The 23,675-nt window shown below is 37.4% G+C and overlaps 1 protein-coding gene across 1 annotated transcript in view; it reads left to right on the plus strand.

Annotated features, from left to right (window-relative positions):
* The window catches only part of LOC114054152 (charged multivesicular body protein 4c), a 32,229-nt gene extending 9,099 nt beyond the window's left edge, over window positions 1-23,130 (plus strand). Inside the window, exons 2-5 of the mRNA XM_027877299.1 lie at window positions 15,418-15,595; window positions 17,534-17,648; window positions 21,456-21,609; window positions 21,843-23,130. Coding sequence (XP_027733100.1) covers window positions 15,418-15,595; window positions 17,534-17,648; window positions 21,456-21,609; window positions 21,843-21,904 — 509 coding nt within the window. The 3' untranslated portion in view covers window positions 21,905-23,130. The remainder of the gene's footprint in view (window positions 1-15,417; window positions 15,596-17,533; window positions 17,649-21,455; window positions 21,610-21,842) is intronic.
* The last annotated feature ends 545 nt before the right edge of the window (window positions 23,131-23,675 follow it).

A 23,675-nucleotide genomic window follows, 5' to 3' on the forward strand; every position in this document is an offset into this window, starting at 1 on the left:
CTTCATTTGTGCCCTTGATATCATCTTCACCCATTTCCTCCAAAAACTTGCTCCACCAGACATTCTCTCTCTATACATATTATCTTTATTCACTCATCTGGCTCATTACCTGCTGCTTATAAACATGGTCAGATCTCCCAAATCATAAAAAAACAAAATAAAACAAACCTTCCCTTGATCTTGCATCCTCCTTAAATTTTTAATCCTATATCTCTTTTCCTTTTTAATTAATCAATAAACATTTATTAGGTGCCTGTCTACTATGTGTCAGACATTGTGCTAAGTACTGGAGATACAAAAGGAGGCAAAAAAATAGCCTCTGCCTTCAAAGAGTTTACAATCTAATTAATTTTTACAGCTTAACTTCTAAAAAGAGTAGTCTATGTTAAAAAAAAAATACATTTCCTCAGTAGTCATTTATTTACCCCTGCAGTCTTGTTTCAACTCCATTGTTCTACTGAAACTTCTTTCTCAAAGGTTACCAACGATCCTAAATAACAGGCTTACCAATAAATAATAATCAGATGATTGGATTTAGAACTTGAAGGGATCTTAGAGATCACTTGTTTAATGTCCTAATTTTATAGATGAGAAAACCCAAGACCCTGAGAGATTAAGTGACTTGCCCAAGGTTATGTAGGTAGTAAATAGTAGGATTTGAACCTAGATCTCCCATTTTTAAAATAGCAGTTAACATGTAATTACCCACTTCTACTCTCTCTTGCCTTGACTCCTATGACACCATTCCCTTCTAGTCCTTCTGTCTATTTGACTGCCCCTCAATCGTGTTCACTGATTCATTGTCACCTTCCCTTTCCGAGTGTGGGTTTTCTATGCCCTTTTCCCTTTATACTCTCTCACTAGATCACTTCATCCACTCCCATGGATTCAATATGACCCTTAGATAGACAAATCCCTAATCAGTACATTCAGTCCCAGTAGCTCCAGGCCACCTATTGAATATTTCCAATGGCCTGATAGACATCTCTACTTGTATGTCCCACCAGCACCTCAAGCTCAACATGTCCAAAACTGATCCCACCATCTCACTTTCTAACCTTGCTTCTCCCAACTTTCCTTTTTCTGTTGATGATACTATTGTCCTCCCAGTCACCCAGGCACAAAACTTTGATAGTCATCTTTGACATTTGTCAAATTGTTGCATCCAAATCAGTTGCTGAGTCCTTTAAATTTTACCTCCACAATATTGCTCATGTCCTTCTCTCCTGTCCACTTAACACTTTTACCATCTTCATTCAAGTCCTGTTTTATTTATTTATTTATTTTGATAGTAGTTTCTTAACGGGTCTTCCTCTGTCTAGTCTCCAGTTTATCCTTCGTACAGCTTCCAAAATAAGCCTTATATAGTGCACATATTTGATAATTTCATTCCCATCTTTAAAAAACAAAGCAAAAACACTCAACAACAAACTTCAACAGTTCTGTTTCCTAAAAGATAAAATACAAATTCCGAAAGCCTATCTTTGAAAATTTTACGCAATTTGTCTTAAACCTGTCTTTCCAATCTTATCTTATATGATTCTCCTTCATATCATAGTCCAGCAAAATTAGACTAGTAGGTGCTCCCTTTAAGTAGTTCCCTGGATGGTTACGAGAAGGCCTCCTACCTTTGTCGTATCTGTGCATTCACACCGGCTGCCTCCCGCTATATTTCCACCTGTTGACATTTTTCTCTTCCTTCTTGGCAAAGCTGAGGTGGAACTTCTTGCATAAAAATCTTCCTTGATTCCTCAAACTGCTCAAATTTTTCTGGAGTACTGTGTCTGGATCTCTTCTTTGTTCTCATCATACCGCACCTTGTACTATAATTATCTGTTCATATGCTGCACCTGCCCCATTTTAATGTAAACACACTGAGAGCAGGTACTGTGTTTTTTAACTTTGTATTCACAGCACCCAGCATAGGGGTCTACACATACAATAGCAGGTCATGTTTGTTGGATGAATTGAATTATATGTTCAGGACACTGTCCAGTCTAGATACTGGGGAAAATTAAAAGATAAATGAGCCAGAATCCCCATTGCTGGTCATTGTCTCAGCACGGAACCAGTCCTAAGGTCCCAAATCCCCCTCCAGGTCTGAGCAGATGCAGCACATGTTTCCAAAACCTAGTTAAGTTATAGCCTAGCAGCAATTATCCCAATACATCCCCGACTTCTCTCTCCAAGGAAACTTAGCTGTTGAGGAACAAATGGCTCTTTCCAGACCAGGGGGTCCATTGTGCTTAGATAAAGTTGTAGAACTGTTCTTTGTAGTATCCCCTACCTACCACCTACCAGCATGGTCAGCAAGGAGACTGCCCCTATGTAGAGCCTGTTCTGTGCGTGCACATTCAGTAATGTAGAGACAGCGATATTCACTGCCCTAATTCCATTATCCTACCCTCAGAGAGGGATTGGTCCATAAACATTTCAAACTGGAAGTACTATAGGCATCTCAAACTCAACCTTTCCAAAATAGAACTTAAAATCTTTTTCCTTTGGGAAAAAGTAGACAGAGCACTGGGATTAGAATCAGGAAGACTCACCTTCATGAGTTCAAATCTGGCTTCAGACACTTACTAGCTATGTGCCTTACCCTGTTTGCCTCAGTTTCCTCATCTATAAAATGAGCTGATGAAGGAAATGGCAGACCACTCCAGTATCTTTGCTAAGAAAACCCCAAAATGGGATCATGAAGAGTTGGACACAACTGAAACAACTAAACAACAATAATAATCTTTCCCCTAAAACCTTTGTTTTAAAGGGTTTAAAACCTGTCTTTCTCAAACTTACTTATTGCTATAGAGGGCATACTCCCAGTCACTCAGGCTTGCAACCTTAGCGTTGTCCTCTACTCCTCATTCTCACTCTCCACACAAAGACAATTAATTGCCATATCTATTGTATCTATTCCCACAATATTTCTTCTTGCCCCCCAAACAGCCCTGTTATTAGGTCAAGCCCTCATCATTTCTCACCTTGGACTATTATAATAATCTCCTGTGGTTCTTCTTGCCTTAAGTCTATGACTATTTCAGTCCAACCTACCCAGAAACTCCAGGGTCATTTTCCTACTCTAACCATCATTACCCTAATCATTGTTACTCAATAAAATTTGGTGGCTGCCTATTACTTCTAGGATCAAATGTAAACTACTCTTTTTGAAATTTGAAGCTCTTCACAATCTGGGCCTCTAGCTACACAGACCTACTTGGTATCCCTCACACATATTGTTCCATTTCTCTTCATGATTTTGTACTGGTCGTGCCCCATACTTGTAATACTGTCTCTTTCCTCAGCTGTTCCTCATAACCCTGATTTCCTGCAAGGCTTAGCTAAAATTCCACCTTATTTCACTTTCTAGTCCACCCAGCTGCTAGTGCCTTCCTGTCCAAGATTAATATCTGCTTTTTTATGTATCATATATATTTCTTTATATGTGTAGGTTATCTTCACTAATGTAAGTGTCTTGAGGGCAGAGACTACTTCCCTTTTGTCTTTGTAACCCTGGCACTTAGCACAGAGCCTGACACATAGTGGAAACTTAATTAATGATTGTTGGTTGACTGATTGATTGAATTTATTATAACATTTAAACTAGGATAGGTTCAGATAAAGAGAAATGTTGATATTCTACATTTAACTTCTAAGCAACTGTATTTTCATTTTCCCAAGCCTGCCTATATATATATGTATGTATATATAAAATGTCTCTATATATTGTATATAAATATATATAGTCTATGTCATTAATTGCTATTGCCCACAAAAATAACTTCCCAATATTCCATTCTCATCATCCTGGCCTTTGCCTCTTGGCACTATATTTCTTACCTCTTTTTTGGTACACATTTTATTCTCTTTCCCTTTTAATGACAGTGTCATTTATTTTCAGTGATTTATTAAGTGTTCATTATGTACAAAGCATGAGTGTCAGCTTAGGATTAAATCTCAGAAAAGTGGCTCTGCTTATCCTGGTATTAATTACATTGTCCTCAGACCAAATCTCTGTAAAACCACATCATGCATGTAGCTTAGTCTACCTGTATCTCTGTGTTTATTAGGTAGCAGCCTTGGATTCTCAGTTGTTTTAAATGATATGTACATATTTTGTTTCTGCAGGAATTGTGATATAAGTTGGAATTATACTTAAATAATATTTTTTCATCTTTTCCTCTCATGGTTTAAATTTTAGGATGTACATTGTCTATTAATATATGTATTTAAATGTGACATAGTTTGCGAAGTACTTAGAATTAAGCTTCAGAAAGTAATTTTAGCTCCCTTGCTAGGAAATACCACGTGCTTTTGAAAACAGTGTTGAATAAAATTTAGGAAAAAAAACTATAATGACTTTTAGTTAATGAAATTGGGCTCAGAGCTTCTGTAGTCACTTAACCAGCTTGACAAGACTGGGAGGAGCTAGGATTTGGACATTCTGCTTGATTGTATTTTTGGGTGGTGACAGGTACTTATAATTGTCTTATACTCCATTTAAGAATGATATTCAACTGGAGAACTGAAATCTGAAGAAAATTTTTAGATTATTTAATTGTTATTTTTATACTATTATGTTTACATTATAATAGATATATTATAATGTTAAATTCCTGTTCCTTTTCAAGTCATACTTTGATGACTCACCATAATGTATGGGTTACCCTGGATTCTTGAAGGCTAGCCCAGCAGAGTTGAAGCCCTAGAAGAAGCCCTACTATGCTGGAAAGATTGGAATATGGTACCAGTAATAGGCTATGTTTACTTTCTGAGAGACAGCCTAGCTAAGTACTGAGAAGTTCCTTGCCAGCAGGTTGGTGTCTTTGTGATGAATTATTTGGCTTTGGCAATCCATGCAACAAAGAAATACAAAATAGCCCTCAGTCCTATTTGTCCATCTTCCAATTTTGTAGCAGGTTGTAAATTAATGGAAAGGGAGTGGGGGAGGAGATAAGGTGCTAAGAATCATTTTTTAGGCTATCTAGAAACATTAACTTGTACTCTAATTGTACTTTAAATTGAGGTCCTTGTGTAGTGACAGAGTAGGCATTTCTGTCCTGGAGAAATTAAAATCATATCAGTCTTGACATTCTTGTTATAAATGAAGCCAGAATGCAAAAGAAAAAGACAAGAACAACTGTACATGGAATAGGTCCTTGCTGAAGGTAACACAATTTTAGGGGAATTGAAGTATCAGTTTTCGAAGTCTCTGAAAGGGAGAAAGTTGCTAAATGTTCAGAAAAAGTCATGGATGTTATTATTACCAAAAAAGCTGACTGAGAAAGCATCTGTAACTACTGACCCATCTGCTTACTTTCCTATCCCTATAAAATCTTTATGAGATGATCTAAATATGTATTAAGAGATTTTTTATGAAGAGAACAGATTGGCTTTCACAAATTATGTTCCACAACAGACTGTGTCTTTATAGTCACTTGGACTGAAAGCTACAAAAAATAGAGGATTCTACTGTTTCTATTGTTTGTTGTTAGTCTACTAATTCTATTGTTTTTTGTTTATTAAAAAAATTATTCTTTGGAGCATAATGTTGTATTAGATGATCTTCTTCAGCAAGGTGTCTCCCATACAAATCATACAAGATTTATTGGAATATGTATGTATGTAACAACAGAAAGTTATTGATATCAGAGGAAGCATAAAGCAAAGAGAGGGAACTCATCAAAAGTTTTTCCTACTGTCATGGAGGCTGGCCAATTACAATCCAAGTGGAAAAGCATCCTCCAGTGCTTTCTGTTTGTGGACAACACTGTATTAATGACATCTGTTTCTGTTTCATGGATAAATTCATCCTGTTCACATTCAGTGTTATAACTACCAATTGTGTATTTCTCTATATCTTGTTTTTCCTCTCCATTATCCTTCTCACCCTCTCTTTTTACCGTATCCCTCCTCACACATTTGATTTACTTCTAACCGCTACCTCCCTAATCTGTACCCTTTTAAAGAATCCTTCTCTTATCCTCTTCTCTTACTCTAATATTCCTTAATCTACCCATCCCCTTAAGAATCCTTCCCTTCTTGATCTACATACCCTTCTAAAAGTCCCTGCCTTATCTTGTCCCCTTGCCCTTCTATATCTTTATAAATTTAGATGACTTTTATATCCTTCTAGATGTATATATAATTTCCTCTTCAACTCAGTTCTAATGAGATTAAGGTTCCAGCACTACCAGCCCTCAACCTCCATCTGCTTCCAGTTCATTAACCCCTCATTTGTATGAGAGAATTGCTCCATTTTACCTCTCCCTACCCAATTTTATTTTTTAGAATAATCCTATCATGTTCAACTCAATCCCAAGCCTACTGTCTATGTATGACTTTTCAAACTACCCAAGTAATGATAATATTCTTAAGAGTACAGATAACATTTTCCCATATAAGAAGTAAACAGTTTGACCTTGTTGAGTCCCTTATAATTGGTCTTTAATGTTTACCTTAGGTTCTCCTGGATCTTATATGTCAAATTTTCCATTGAGTTCTGATCTTTTTTTTTTTTTTTAGATTTATGGTCTTTTTGTCACAAATACTGAAAGTCAATTCATTGAGTGTCCTTTTTTTTTTTTTCATTCAGGATTATACTTGACTTTGCTTGGTAAATTATTCTTAGTTGCAAACTGAGATCCTTTGCTCTTCAAATGTTCCAAGCCCTTTGCTCTTTTTAATGTATAAGCTGCTAGATCTTGTGTTATCCTGACTGTAGCTCCACAGTATTTAAATTGTTTTTTTCTTGTTGCTTATAGTATTGAAGAGGGTTTCGTTCAGTTTCAGAAGCCGAGACCTTTGCAGCCTCGCCATTTTGATCTTATTCAGATGCGCTTTCCTTCCTGGACCCAAAAAGAATCTGGCTCCAGTTTGCCTACAATTCCCAGAAAAAATCTTAAACTTTAGATTCCTTGTAGACTCACTTTATCTCTGAAAGCACCTTTGAAGAAGTTTGTCTACTGGTCCCAGCTCCATTTGAAAGCAAACTTCCCCCCTTCCAGTTCCCTTCATTATCTATTCTTATTGTTTATTCAAATCTCTCAGACCTTCCAAATGGAAATTCTCACCTGGACCCTTTTTCTTAACCAACTCCCCCCTTCAACTGGCCTTTCCCACTGTTTTACTTTCCTGTGACCCCTGGCCATTTCTCACCCTTAATCCTAGCTAGGCATCACGAGGTCCAGGACCCAGGAGTTCTGTTCACTCCAGCTTACTAGCCACTCCCATCCAGATCTCCTTAGACCCCTCCTCCAGTCACTCCAAACTACTTGGCCACTCCTAGATCCCTCCCACAGTCTTTCTGTGCTTAAGATTCACCTTTGCCCCATTCAGACGCTGAGCTGTTCTCAAACTTAGAGACTGAGACTGTCTCATGCCCACTCGTCCTTACGGGTGTCACCTGGCCTCCCCTTGTTCAGACCCCATTCAGATGTCACCTGGTCACCTTAACCCCCAGCCCCCATTCAGAGGCTGAGAATCTCTCAAGCCCAGAGGCTGAGGTTTTCTTAAGTCTGCTCGTCCTTATGAGCGTCACCTGACCACCTTTGTCCCCGTTCAGAGGCTGAGAACCTCTCACGCCAAGAAGCTGAGACTCTCAAGCCCTGCTGGCCCTCATGGGCGTGACCTGGCCTATATGTGATTTATCTTTAATAAATTATTTCTCTGGCTGGAAGAAGATTTGGGATGAATTCTTTCAGGCAAGCCCGCGTCATGATCTGGGGCTTTTCCCAGCACCCCCAAACCTCCCGTGATCTTGGGGTGCCTCTGTGCATCTAGGAGCACCCCAAAACCTCTACCCCTCTTCAGTATTTTCTCCTTAACCTGGGAGCTTTGAAATTTGGCTATGATGTTCCCATAAGTTTTCATCTTGTAATCTCTTTCAGGTAGTGATGATGTGGTCTAGAGGTTAGGGGTCCTGGAATCCCAAAATCATGACATGCGGGTCCTGCCCAAAAGAATTCAACCCAAGCCTTCTTGCAGCCAAAAACAAGGTTTATTGAAGATTCGCCATGTTAGCTAGACTCCTAAGGAATCTGAGCATCTATGGGCTATTGGCTAGATTCTAAGAATCAGAGCATCTTAATAGGGACAAGATGGACCTTATATACAGAAAGAGTGTGGGAGGGACCTAGGAGGGCCAAGTAGTCTATGAGGTAATAGAATTCCAGGGACCTGGACTACATGGCCAAGGGAGAATGGAGTCTGGCTAGGATTAAAGGTGGGAAATGGCCAGGGGCCATACATAGGGAGGTAAGACAATGGAGGGGAGATTGGGTGCAGCCACAGTGAAAGGCCAGTTGATGGGATTATGGCCTCAGGCTAACACCAGAGATTTGGCCACATGGGAAAGTCCAGGGTTTTTCCTTTCTGGGGCCCAGATCCCAACCCCATCAGTGATAGATGGATTATTTTCCATTTCTATTTTACTTTCTCATTCTAGAACTTCAGGGCAATTTTTCTTGTAACATTGTTACAAAATAGATATTAAAATAAACAGATATTAAATATCTACATTATAAATATCTATCATATTTAAAAATAGATATTAAAAGGGATAAAATAAAACTTAGGTTCTTTCTCCTTTGCCCTACTCATTATTAGTTATTTTTTAGTGGTTTATTATTATAGGCAAGTTCCAGGCCTGAGGCATGGAGGGTGATGCCTCAGGCTTCAAGTTTTTGTACTGTTGTTTTCTGAACACTGTGTTCAGAACGCTGAGGCAAGGCCAGGGCCCTCAGCCATGCTGTCACTGTAAACACTCTCTAGGGCTGCAAACTTAAGCTGTCACCTTTGCCCGGGAACCAAAACCAGGGACACTGCTCTCCTACAAGTGCCTACACCCAGCAGGGTCCCCACCCCTCTGCTACTGCACTCACTGGGCGTGTGCTTGCTCCTTCTGACCCACAGCTCTGGACTGCATCTGGTCAGCACAGATGGGCCTGGCATCCCACAATAGCAGTGGGTCTTTCAATCTACCCCTACTCTGCTGTTCTCCTGGAGGTGTTTGCACTTCAATTGGGTCAAACCTCTGCCCTGGGTGGTCAGGTCTTTCTTAAGGTCCTACCAAGTTGTTTTGCCCCAACTTTTGATTATTTCTGCTGCTTAAAGTTTATTTTGAAGTGATATTTTATCTTATTTGCTGGAGAAATTTGGAGCCCCAGTACTTCTTGTCTTATTCCACCATCTTCTCAGAATCCTCTCCATTTTTTCTTTCATATCTTTGTACTGGTTGTGCTCCATCCTTCTAAGGCTCTCTTCCTCAGCAGGGCCTCTTGGAATCCCTAGTTTCCTCCTGTCTCCCTTGAGATTTCTGACTTCTTTGTCAAGGACAGGGGCATCAAGATACTGTTGCTGAAACTTTAGGTTTGGAACTGTGAGCCAAGTCACAAACTCATGGAGAACACCACCTGGTGGGTGACATAGACATTGCAATCCTTTTCTAGATAATTGCTACAGTGACATGCTGCCTTTCTGTAGGCTTAAGGAAGGAAGCTTATACATATGAACTACTGTATTTATACTACAGCGCCATCACTGCCGAACACCAAGGGTCACATGAAATGAAATGTCACAGGTGCAAATATGGAAATTTAATTGGCAACTAAAAGGTTCTTTGGTGAATGTTTATGAAGAAAGGAAATGAAAAGGTTTTAAGCTCATTCAAGCTCTAGTAGTTTCTGATAATAGAGTATATCTTTGCAGTAAATCAGAATATTTGTGTCATTTAAATACATTCTTTCTCTCTCTGCTAGAGAGTGTTGAATACCAACTGACATGCTGTTAAACAATCCAATTCTCTGCTTTCTAGATTCATTATGACTATCAGTCACTCTTCTGTTTACAGATTATCCCTTTGTAGATTATTACAATTTCTGAAGTTACAGTTTATTTTATAATACTGGCTTTACATTTTAGATTGACAACTTCTTTTTACCACACAGGGAAGTCTCAAAGTTTCTAAATTACATTTTGCTATAGGTTAGATCAGAGACAGTTTCTTGTTTATGGGAATTCTTGCCTAGGGCTTTCTTGATGGGTAAGTAGGCAGCTGCTTGTGTAATCTGATATGAAGAATTCTGAGAAGGACCCACTTGTCTCAGAATATTTCTCCTATCACCTTTTTTTTTTCTTTCCTTAAAATCTCTGAATTACTAATTTGACTACTTATAGTTAAAACACTGTAGCCTGTTAAAATGTAACGATTAAATAATAGCTAACATTTATATAGTGTATTATATACATATAGTATTTCATTTGAGCCTTGCAGCAAATCTGTGAAGTGGGTAGTGTATTGTTACAGATGAAGAAACTGAGACTGAGAAGTTAAATAACTTGGCCAAAGTTAATTAGATTGTATGTGGTAGGGGTAGGATTGAAAGTCAAGTCTCTGACTCCAGACCAAGGGCTTGTTCCACCATGTAATACTGCCTTCCTAATTGGTTATTTGAGAAGTTTAATGCATCAAACCACCTTGAACAATGAATATTTTACTAATTGACCCAAGAATTCCTAGCAGAAACAAGGTCTGGAGGGAATGGAACACAATACAGCTAAATTTTGATAGGACAATGGGGATCTAAAAGGATTCCAGGCATGGGACATTCGATTTTGGGGAGGACAGATCTCAAGAGAGTGAACAGTGGGAGCCCCTGAGGAGTCAGCACTCAGTATTAGGGCTTCAAGGAAGTGGGAGGAAGAAAGGGTGAAAAGGGAAATGGAGGACCTTTGAAGAAAAACTTTTTCCACTTCATAAATTTTATCACGGATTTCTGGTTCCATCTATATTGTGTGGATTCTTGTTAGTTTCAGTTAGAAGATACACGATCATCTGTCAGATATTGTAGAGGAAATTCTTGCGTGGGGTGGAAGGTTAGATGATAAATACATGACTTCTAAGATGTTGTGATTCTATGTATCAATTTTCTGATTTATATTTATGTTAATATAAATATGCTTAATATTTATTTATTTAAATTTTTATTTTATCCCTTAACATTTAAATTTTGTCCCTTTTAATATCTATTCTAGAATCTTGGATCAATGTATATTATATAAATATATAGAAGATCTAGGAGCCTGAGTTTTGTCTGAATGGAATCCAGAATGCATCCTAGAAAGATTTTTTTTGGGGGAAGGGGTATATCTTTTACTTTTGTTTTTAATACAATATTGATATTTCTTACCCAGGTCAATGTCGTAATCTTAAAAACCTCTAATTTTGGTGGCCTAATTTTTCTTCTAACAAGCTATCTCTGCTTTAGAAACATTTTCTTCTGGTTGGCCCCTTCTCAATTTGCTGGAAACTTCTTTGCCTGGAACCTTCCATGCTGGCAACTTTAATCTTCTAACCAGTCTCACTTAATTGGAGCGTTGTGCCTGACATCAGAGGCAGAGTGAGACCCCACAAATCTCTACAAAACACTTGGGTCTCCTCAGAATTCCCTAATCGCTCTGTTGTCTGGGATAATAATTTCGGAGAGATGGAAAGAACTTGGTGCATAAACTTCACCTCTTGTAGGACCTTGTAGGACCAGCCCTAGTTGTAGCTCTTTTCTGTCCCAATTTGTGGGTCAGGTGCTGCCCTAGTGTCCTTCTTGTGATAGCACCTAGGTGGTACAGTGGATGGAGTGCTGGATTTGGAGTCAGGAAAACCTAAATTCAAAGTCAGCCTCAGATCCTTACTAACTCTATGATCCTGGGCAAGTCACTTCTACCTGCCTCAGTTTTCTCACTTATAAAATGGGAATAATAATAGCACCTATCTCCCAGGGTTGTTGTGAAGATAAAATGAGATACTATTTGTAAAGTACTTTGTAAACCTTAAGTAAGTGCTATATAAATTCTATTATTGTTATGTTATATACTTTTATTAATACATATGCTATCATTACTATAGTATGAGGTAGGAGACAGGACATTGCATTTGTAGTCCAAAATACCTCAAATTCCGCCCAAGACAGTGGGACCCTGGACAAGTCACTAAGCTAAGGACATTTAGGTTTGTTTTTTTTTAATTTTTTGTTTTGTGTGTGTGTGTGAGGCAATTGGGGGTTAAGCGTCTTGCCCAGAGTCACACAGCTAGTTAAGTTTTATGTATCCGAGGCTAGGTCCTCCTGACTCCAGGGCCAGTGCTCTATCCACTGCGCCACCTAGCTGCCCCCTAGGGCATTTAGTTTTGCTGTGCCTCAGTTTCCTCATGTGTAAAATGAAGGGATTGGACTTCATTGTCATCAAGGTTCCTTCTAGCTCTAAATCTATGATCCTTTGATTCTTCTTCATATTTCTAGCCTTGGATATATCCAGTTAAGCCACATAACCTTCCTTAAAAAGACTGATTTCTTTGGTTTAGGGAAGTCCTAAGTGAAGAAAATCCTTCCGACAAAGATGATAACTGTTCAGCAAGTTTTCATCTTAAAGAGTTGCCTGGGACCACTCCGACACAGGATCGTATTGCTATTATGAGTCAGAAACGTTCCATGATGAAAACATAAGGCTTTTATTTAGCATATTTAAGGAAAGTCTAAGAGAGGCAACATGGTATAGTGGATAGAGGACAGATCTCAGTCAGGAAGAACTTGGCAGGTCTAAGAACGGCAGGTCTGATTCTTTCTTTTTCTTTTCTTTTTTTTTTTTTGCTTTAAATATTTTCCCCCCAATTACATTTCAAGAAATTTTTGGCATTCATTTTTACAAAACTTTGAGTTCCAAATTTTTATCCCTCTCTCCTTCCCCTTTCCTCTTCTGAAAATGGTAGGCAGTTTGATATAGTATATACATATGTTAGTTATCATATAAAACATATTTCAATATTCATCACAGTTGTGGAAAAATAAATAGATCAAAAGAAAAAAACAGAAGAAAGAATAAAGTAAGTGAAAAAATATGCTTTGATGTGCATTCAGAATCCATCTGTTCTTTATCTGAATGTGGATAACATTTTCCTTCATGAATCCTTTGTACTTGTCTCAGATCATTGTGTTGCTGAGAAAAGCTGAGTCATTCATAGCTGATCATCAAATGATATTGCTGATACTGTGTACAATGTTTTCCTGGTTCTGCTCATTTCACTTTGCATCAGTTTGTGCAAGTCTTTCCAGGTTTTTTTGAAACATACCTGTTCATCATTTCTTATTGCACAACAGTATTCAATTACATTTATATACCACAACTTGTTCAGCTGTTCTCCAGTTGATGGACATCTCCTCAATATATGGACATCTCCAATATTTTGCCACCGTGAATAAGGCTGCCATAAATATTTTTTGCACATGTAGATACTTTTCCCTTTTTTATGATCTCTTTGAGATACAGACCTAGCAGTGGTATTGCTGGATCAAAAGATATGCACAGTTTGGTTACCCTTTGGGCATAGCTCCAAATTGCCCACCAGAATGGTTGGAACAATTTTCAACTCCAATAATGCATTAGTGTTCCAATTTTCCCCTATCTTTTCCAACATTTATCATTTTCCTTTTTTGTCATATTAGTCAATTTGATTGGTGTGAGGTGGTATTTCAGAGTTGTTTTAATTCGTATTTCTCTAATCAAAAGTGATTTAGAGCACTTCTTCACATGCCTATAGATATCTTTGATTTCTTCATCTGAAAATTGCTTGTTCATGTTATTTGTGGCAGGTCTAATTCTTCTGTGAAGTCTCATTAAATATTAGATGGATTGCAATAGCCATCTTTTTCCCATTTCTTGATTAACTATATCTTTCTTCTGGACTTCCTTCAAGACTCACCTGAAGTTCTGTCTTCTGCAAGAAGCCTACCCCTTCTCCCCAGCTCCTTCCCCCAGAGCCTTATCTATGAAATTACTTCCCATTTTATACTACATATATTTTGTATGTATACAGCTGTTTATGTGCTCTCTCCCCCAATAGAATGGCAGCTCCTTGCAGGCAGGATCTATCTCCGGTGCCTTACACAAAGCAAGCATTTAATAAATACTTGTTGATTGAATAATCTGGGACGAATAAAATCTTGTGGTCATTTTTCCCCGCCAACATATATCTCATTACATTTCCAGTTCTGGCCACATTTTCTTCAAATTCTCTGAAGGTCCCTAGATGTGAATCATGTACTTGGAAAACCTGAAAAGATCTAACAGTTTTTTTTAAAAAATCAATTAATTGTATATAGAAGGGGAATTATTCTTCTTGTCATCCAGCACACACACACTCTGTTTACACTTTATCTTCATTTTTGTTCCTTAAATCCTCATTCATTCATTTATCATCTTTCGGTCAATTGAAGATCTCTCTATTGGAATCATTTTACAGGGCTGCCAGTGAAACCAAACAATTTAACATCTTCAAGTCTTTTATGGGGTTCACAACAGTCTTTGTTATTCAGTTTCTAGTTGTTTTCACACATATTCCTTCAAAATCCACTCTCTTTGAATAGGTCTAACTAATCTAAGAAAGGGCAATACTAAGAAATATTTCAGTATAAAATCAGCCTTCATGGAATCTCTCCTTAGATGCCTCATCATAATGTAGAGGTGATCTTGTGTTCTCAAAAGCTATGACAACAGAGCTCAAGTTCTGGCAGGTGTCCCCTGCTGGAAAGCTCTTATCTATAGGCTTGGTGATAAATTCCAAGTCCGTAAGCATGTCTGTTGTCTAAGTACTAGCCTAGCCAATTTCAGAGAAGCTGAATGTTGGCCATCAGGTGATAACATGTTTTGGTTACAGCAACTCAAGAAAGATTGTCTACTAAGGCAAGGAAGGATTGTGATATGCATTACTGGAGGGAACCATGATAAAGTCTATGAGCTATGCCGTGTCCTTTCCATTGTGTCTTTTATAGTAAAAGAGACTTGCTTCCTTGTCTTCTTTTTTATTTGTTAGTTCTTTGCAAAAATAATGTGAATGAAGGCAGGGGAGAAAGAGGAAGCATGGTGTGGTGCAAAGAGTGCTGGATTTGAAGTCACAGGATATAATTTTGAACCTCAACAATATCACTTACTACCTGTGTGATCTGAGGCAAGTAACTTAACCTCTCTGGGCCTTAGTTTCCTCATCTGTAAAATTATTGAGTTGAATTAGATGACCTCCTAGGCCCTTTCCAACTCTAAATCGATGATCCTATGAAATGGAGGAATTGTATGAGAGGCATAGTAGATAGTCTCAGAACTAACAAGACGTGACTCAAGTCCTGCCTTTGACACAGTGGCTGTGTGACCCTGGGCAGGTCACATCACTTTCAGTGATCTGGGCAGGTCATTTTTCTAGTTCCTATCCCTTTGAAATGGGAGATATGGTAGAAAAGACAAATTTTATTTTCAAGTTATCTTCATACTCTGGTTGCTGAATCCACCATGCTGAGCACTGGGTAAACACTCAATAAATAGTTGTTGAATGGATGAATTGGCCTCTGGCTTTCTAAACTTGACTTCTTCTTTACCTAGTGGCATTACAGGCACTAAAGAGAAAGAAGAGGTTTGAGAAACAGTTAACTCAGATTGATGGCACACTTTCAACCATTGAGTTCCAGAGAGAAGCCCTGGAAAATTCCCATACTAACACAGAAGTGTTAAGGAACATGGGCTTTGCTGCAAAAGCTATGAAAGCAGTTCATGAAAATATGTGAGTGGTTTTGGTTTTCTTTCCCAACCAGTAATTACTGCTCTGGAAGTTATTCTTAGGAAGGAACAAGTGACTAACTTTAAACAGAAGAGTTTCATCTGTGCTGAGGTGATCTGGCATATTCTCCAATAATCCCAATACAATATATCCTGAATTGAATACTCTATTAGAAGGGGAAAAAAACAAAACAAAACAAACTCAGCTTTCAGGACTCTCATTATGCCTGGGTGGATTAGAAAGTTGTCTATTGTAAGGTATGATTCCAGAAGCCAGGAATATTCTACTCTTTGCCTCTCCTCCACCTTTTTGCTGAAAGAAATGACTTTTAACCAATGTTGGGGGGTGTTCAGAAATGTTTTATAATTACAGATAAGCTTTAAAATCTAAATATTGAAAGAAGTAGCAAATACATTTAAATTCATACTAGGATATGAGTGATATCTCTAATTTTTTTCAAAGCATATTTTGATGGAGAGGAGGGTTAGAGAGAGTCCAGAGCACAGGCCACCTGAGAGAAGGTATTTCAGTTACCACAAAGTAGGAGAAGAACAGAGAAAAGGAAAGGCCGGGATCTGCCCATAGTTAGGCATGATAACTTTCTTAACAATCAGTTTGACTTGCCATTTTGACAACCATGGAGAGAACATTCTACTTATTTATCAAAGTCAGAATGCCCTAATGACACTGTGCATCCTGTATTCTAAAATAGATCCTATAATTAGAAGCTAAATATTGCAATTACAGATGACAACTAGCTTCCACTCCTTCCCTGACAGTGTCCAAACTTAGCATTGCCCCAGATTGCCCTCTATGTTTTAATTCATCTCCTGAGTCAAATATTATCCCCTTCCTGTTTCTACCTCCCATACTCTCTCCATGGTTATTCCCAAACATTTTATATAACATCCCTAGAAACTGGGACTATTGCAACTGATTTATTACATTAGCAGTTTGGGGCAGCATCTGTTGACATATCCCAACACAACAGTACTCATATGGGTGAGAAGAATAATCATTTTCCTTCCATATACGATTAGTTGATATAAAAAAATCCTTAGACTTGCTTAGGTTTGCCAAGTACGTGATTCGCATCTAGGATCATGGAGAATTAATTTGGGATCCATAGCATTTAGATAACGTCAGGCTTCAGGTTGCCTAAGGACTGTAAAGCCTTTACCATATTATGGATCCTGATCTACTATATACCCTAGCACAGTGGACATTTGAATACTTGTATTATGAGTGCTGAGATCATTCAGAGATCATTAGATCTCAAGATCATAGATCTAAAGTTGGCCTCTATGGCATCTGTAATTAACTTGCCAGTGGCAATAGTGACAACTGAGAGGCTTACACAATTAACCAAGGTCCCTGAGCAATCAGTATCTGTAAAGGACATTCTTGCATTGTCCCCTATGTTTCTATTAGTGACTGCTTCCTGGTAATGACTAGCAAGAACTGCCACTTATGTGTCACCTAAATGGAATGGTACCTGATAACCTATAACAACAATCTAACAAAAAGCTGGATTCCCCAAATGATGTCTTGCCGTAAGTGGCTCAAATTAAAATTTCTCCCGTTTTTCTCCTTAACTAAACTATAGAAACGGTGTTTTGCCATTTGTTAACTACAAAATAAATTGATCTTAATCACAAGAAGCTTCCTTTTTAAAATCCGTATATGACCTCATTCCCCAAATGCAGAGGCCATTTGGGCAGTATTTATACCTGTTCAGGCAAGGTTTTTCTTTTATAATGCAAATTTTTTAGAAAGTTGATTTTATAAAAAATAACATTATTTATATGCTCTGACTGCAGGAGATTGGTAAAATATCAAAGACTTTAAAGTAAATGGGTTCATTTTTCATGTGGAGTTATGTTTAAATTCTTAACTTTAAACTGAAAACTCTAAATATTTCAATAAAAATTATTTCCCCAGGGACATTAACAAAATAGATGATTTGATGCAAGAGATTACAGAGCAGCAAGACATCGCCCAGGAAATCTCAGAAGCATTTTCTCAGCGAGTTGGATTTAATGATGATTTTGATGAGGTTAGTAACACAACAAAATGGAAATTAGAGCTGAGTCCACTGTAAATGTCAGTGCCTTCAGAAGATCCATCTTCTGAAACCTTCTCACCATTCAGAGTATGCAAATGATTTCTTTTTTAAAGTATTTATCAGTTCAACATACTTTCAATTTTCTATTTTGGACTAGGATTTTGGATTGGGATTTTGTTGGTATAAAGAATTCCGCATAAGAAAGCTCTCTCTACCAATGCAAATTGGTACCTGCTTTGCAATTTAGAGAGTTTCCTAAATCACTGTGAGATTAAGTGGCTTGCTTAAGTGACATTGAGTGACATGACTTGCCCACACATCTAGTATATGTCAGAGGGAGATGTTGAACCCAGATCTAATTGACTCTGAGGTGAAATCTTTGTCTTTTATGCCATACTATGTTCAACATATTTGTTATAGATTTATTTTTGCAAGTAAGAAAAAAAAAAGAGTCCTGGGAGTATTTTATTTAAAGAAAAGACAAGTACATTTTGGCAAACAGTCTGCCAATTAAGCTTTTGGCTTTTAAAATCAGGACAAATCGGGATGTAATTATGTAAATAAGTTAAGGATTTTTTGTGATTGAAATCTAAAATGCTCCATTAAAAGGAAAAGAGTACTTTCACATCTGGGCAAAACATAGTTCAGATTGGGTTAGTCTGCAAGGGGGAGACTTAAGAGCTAAAGAGCATCTGGAATTAGAGGGTTAAGCTGACTGTGTTTATTTCTTAGACTATGGAACTAAATACATGTGGAGTGGCATTATTAATAAACATGTCCCATTAAAATTAATCTGTCCAATAACACAGCCTATAATCCTAAATGGCTGCAGTGTGAAATTTAAGTTATTCTGTTCCAAGTACACATATATATCATAGTATATGTACAAGATTTTAAAAAAATCTGATTGTGAGAGCACAACAAAAAATCTGTAACTACATGATATTCACATGATTATTAGTGAAAATAATATTTCATATCCGAAAAGAACAATCCAGCTCCCAAGAAATAATATCCATAGAAACCGGGAGAGTAAGAAGTGGGGACTAATGACTTTTATAGACTGTGTAGACATCTAATGTCTGTCAGTGTGTCTAGGTGGAGAGAAAAGGGAAATGGGAGTCAGGGTATCTGAGTTCAAGATCCAGTTCTGCCACTAGTCACCTCAAACTGTGACTCAAACAAATCACTTAACCTCTCTGGGTCTCTGTTTCCTTATCTATAAAATGAAGAGTTGAACTACAAGATTTCTATTTTCCCTTTTAACTCAGAAATTCTATAATCTAATAGTTGATTTGCAAAGCACTGGACTAATAGATACTATGACTTTTTTTTCTATTGTGTTTCTTAATTCTTCTCCATTACTTCAAAGATATGTGATTTCATTGATCTGGTTACTCCCTCCACTGATGTTTATATAGCACATCCTCCAAATTTTAGGAGACAAACTATATTATATCGCTATGTCATGATGAGACATCAAGATATGATTTTAAAGGTAGCATTTAATAGTTAATAGTATGATAATGTCTTTTGTTTAGTATGCTTACTATGATAAATAAGAAAGCATTATTTGCAACTATGGGAACTCATACATACTGTGACATCATAATATGTTCTCTTGTTGCTTTATTTATTCCTAAGAGTTTTATCATACAAGAATCACTTGAAAGAAGCAAGCATATTTATTCCAGAGACTTTTTTTGAATTTTTGAATTTATTTTTTATTCTAAGACCCAGGGGGACAGGATTGTTGTCTTCAAAAAACTGAAGGGCTTTCATGTGAAAGAAGGATTAGACTTCTATATTTCTTCAGAGAGCAGAACAAGGAGAAACTTCCTAGCAATTCAAGGTGTCCAAAATGGAATGAATTCCTTGTATGTTGAATATTTGTATATAGCATGTGTGTGTGTGTCTGTATGTGTGTGTGTGTGTGTGTGTGTGTGTGTTTATTAAAGTGTCCCAAAAGTCCAGGATAAATTGAAGGTAACCTCAAAGGGAAGGCTCTAGGATTAAGGAGGACTAGGAAAGGCTTCTTGCTGAAGGCAGGACTTTAGCTGAGACTTGAAGGAAATCTGAGAAGCTGAGAAGTGGAGATGAGGAGGGAGAGAAGACCATAGATGGAGGAATAGGGAGATTGTAGAGTCTGTATTGGGTAGGGGTAGTGTGTTCACACTGTCAAAGTCACAGATCATTAAGGAATTGAAGTAAGTTTTGGTGGAAGGAATAGGGACTCTTCCACTTTTTTCTTACCTGTCTTGTCTGTTGTTCATCCATATGGCATTTGTAGTCAGCTTCATGACCTCTTTAACACTAACCATCAAAACACATAGGCTTCAATATGATATTTCACCAATGTCTATACTATTTTATATCTCATTACTTTTTAAACAAAAGATTTTCCTTTGCAAACAATCATTCAAATAGATATATTTGTGAAATTTTGGCTGAAATCAATGTATTTCAGACTAGATCAGGGATATTTCAGAAGGAACTATTCCATCAGGCCAAATGGACTAGATCTGGGCCATCTTGCATCCCCAAGGATACTGAAATTCCTTGATGACATAGTTGGATCAGGCTTATAGTCTCATTGTAGGGCAGGGTTCTTAATCTGGAACCCATGAACTTGCTTCTAAAATATTTTAATAACTGTATTTCAGTATAATTGATTTCCTTTGCAATTCCATGCATTTTATTTTATACATTTGAAAACATGATTCTGAAAGGGGGTCCATAGATTTCACCATACTGCTGAAGGTATCCATTTAAGTCTGACAGCCCCTAGACCATCTGAAGCCTTCAATAGAGGGACACATACCTAAGAGTTAACCCTGTCTCTCAGAATGCATTAGGATTACTTTATATCATCTTGACCAGTACTAGAAGAAACAAACTCTAGATGGTATTGAGCTGAAGTCCATGGCTAGAACTACATTCTCTTTGGAGATAGAGCTAGTTGGACAACATTTTTTTCCTAGAAATATAATACTTTGGACCATTATCCGTTTGCTGTGGTTTCTGTGGCTTAAATTAATAGACTCACCCAGAATGAAAATGTTGTGCTATGTAGATTGTGATGAAGTTAGTTACTTCATTAGTTTCAGAAGATAATAGGTAACACTTGTAGAGCTCATATGTAATCCTTACAGCAACCTTATGAGATGGGCAGGGAAGGCATTATTAGTTCCATTTTTCAAGTAAAGAGACAGGCTCAGAGAGGAGAGGTAACTTGGTCATATTGCTGTGTCAGATACAAGATTTGAACCTAAGTCTTATGATTTTAAGTTGTGAATTCTCCTTGAGAGCAGACACTGTCTTTTTCCTTTCTTTGTATCTCTAGTACTTAGCACAGTGCCCGGCATATAGTAGGTGCTTAATAAATTCTTGTGAATTTGACTTGACTTTTCCATTCTGCCATAGCAGGCCTCTAAGACGCTCTTGCTAGAATTGTTTCTTCTAAATAGGAGGATAGAAGTGGTCCATTGAACGAATTAACTGGCAGGTGCAAACTCTTTCCAGAAACTAGTGAGGTTATGTGTTCCCTTAGCATGAATGATTTGAATGGCTGTTTACTGAAGTATCATAAGATTAACCACATCAAATTTGCAAAACCCCAAAATATTCATTTTTAATTATTGCTCAATGTTGTAAGAAGAGTTTAGCTTTAAAATAAAAATTCCATCTCATTGAATTTTCACATATCAATTTGGAAAGCAGATGTTCCTGTTATTGTGTATGAGCCAACCCACGTCTTCAGACATTAAATCTGCCATTCTTTGTTTCACTTGTGCTCAGGATGAGTTGATGGCAGAGCTTGAAGAATTGGAGCAGGAGGAATTAAATAAGAAGATGACAAATATCAGACTTCCAAATGTACCCTCTACCTCGCTGCCAGCCCACCCTGGTAGGCTGCCAAGTGTACCATCCACCTCACATCGATCCCGAGCAGGTACGCTTCCAGCTAAACTCTTGGGAATTAATTGGTTCTCTAAGAAATATGCAACTTTCCATATCCAACCTATACTAAACATATTCCCACGTAAAGGACTTGGAGATTACCTAAATTTTGACAAGTACCTAAATATCTAATAAGATTTTTTTGAAACAAGTGATTCTTGATCCATGCAGCATTCCTCAATCATTGATTTACATTTTTTTTGTTTGTTTTTTTTTAAACTACAGCATCTTCCAGGAGGAAAGAAGATGAAGATGACATAAAACACCTGGCAGCTTGGGCTTCTTAAGGTCAAACTACAATTATTATAAGCCTAAAACTATTTGACATGTATATAATATTTTGAGTCATTAATATTAAAAAAAAACTTACTGAGGCCCCATTTGGGAAAAAAAAATAGGTAGATTACTTTTCATTGTTTTAGTCCATACTTGATTACAATTCTGTTTGTGAGCCTCTGACATGCAAAAATTCACATACTTCAGTCGAGGAATAGAAACATCATAAGTCATTTAACAGTTTGCAAGCGGCTTAAGAGTAAAGTGGTCAGGACTGCCAGGTAAATTATTGCCTTTCCCACTGTTCTGTTTGTGTATGTACATGAGCATATGTGTGTGACTCCTGTCAGCACACACATATGTATGTATTTGAGGTGCCTATTAAAAGAGGTCTGGAGCATGGTAATCATTAAAAGCATTAGTGTGTACATCCTAGATGTAATTCTAATATAGTCTGTACATACACTAATTATGCTTGATTTTTTCAGTTTAGAAATTGAAAAGATTCTTTAAATTGACTTTTAATGTGTCATTTAGGTTTGAAATTAGACAACAGATACATTTGCGGTGGTTGAGATTATTAATAGTGAATACTACTGGGCCAGGTTCTCATGGGTGTGATTTAGGTACCTGAGAAGCTGCATTAATGTTTGTAGTCCATTTGGGCACCATTAATGTTTCAGTGTACTCAGTTTAGTGATGCTCATTCTTTCCTATTTGGTTCATGCTTGTAAATTTATTTGAGGTTTATAGAATAGTCCTTGTAAATATGTGAAAAGGGAAATCTATAGAAATAAAAATGACTTTTGAAAAGAATATATTAGACTATATTTTTTATTTGTAACAATTATCAATGTGTTACAGAAAACATAATAAGTGACAAATGTCATTCTAGATGTGGTTGTATCAGTAATAGAATTTGTCTAGAAGTATTCCCTCATATTTGTGTAATACTAATGAGTTTTTTTGTACTTATAAATATTTAAAGATTGAAAAAATGAAAGCTATATCCGCCTTCTCCTCCCTTTTACCCCCATTAGCACATAAGTAGATAGTCTGCAGTCTAAATCATAACCTCATTCACGAAAATTTCATGATACACACAGATCTTTTTGGCATACTTGTTAGAAACCTTCAATTAAACTTCATTTAAAAAATATTTAGTAAACACTGTATACAGAATACTGTGTTAGGAGCTGGGGATGTACAAAATTTAAATAAAATGTGGCTACTGATCTGATGGAATTTATAGTCTAGTAAGTAGAGATGAGGGGGCTAGGTGGTATAGTGGATAGAGTTCCAGGCCTGAAGTTAGGAAGACTTATTTTCCTGAGTTCAAATCCAGCCTCAGACACTTACTAGCTGTGTGACTCTGGGCAAGTCACTTAACTCTGTTTGCCTCAGTTTCCTCATCTGTAAAATGAGCTGGAGAAGGAAATGGCAAACCACTCCAATATCTTTGCCAAGAAAACCCCAAGTGGGGTCATGAAGAGTCGGACATGACTGAAACAACTGAACAACAAAGTGGAGATGACACAGAAAGAAATAATTATAGTCCAGAATACTGCATGAGTAAGTGCATTAGATACATACAGGGGTATGAAAGCAAAGTTCTGTCTAACTCCTGAAAGAGAAGAAAGTTGCTGACTGATCAGAGAGATCAAGGAAATCCATGGAGAAAATGGACCTCTGTATGTTGCTGTTGCTGGCTTTTTGTTCGTGGAGCAGGCAAATGCACCCCAAGAGAGAGAGGCCCAGGCAAGGAAGCCCATTTGCCTTTCT

Source organism: Vombatus ursinus, unplaced genomic scaffold (genome assembly GCF_900497805.2).
Source record: "Vombatus ursinus unplaced genomic scaffold, bare-nosed wombat genome assembly UNPS02014812.1, whole genome shotgun sequence".
NCBI lineage: Eukaryota > Metazoa > Chordata > Mammalia > Diprotodontia > Vombatidae > Vombatus > Vombatus ursinus.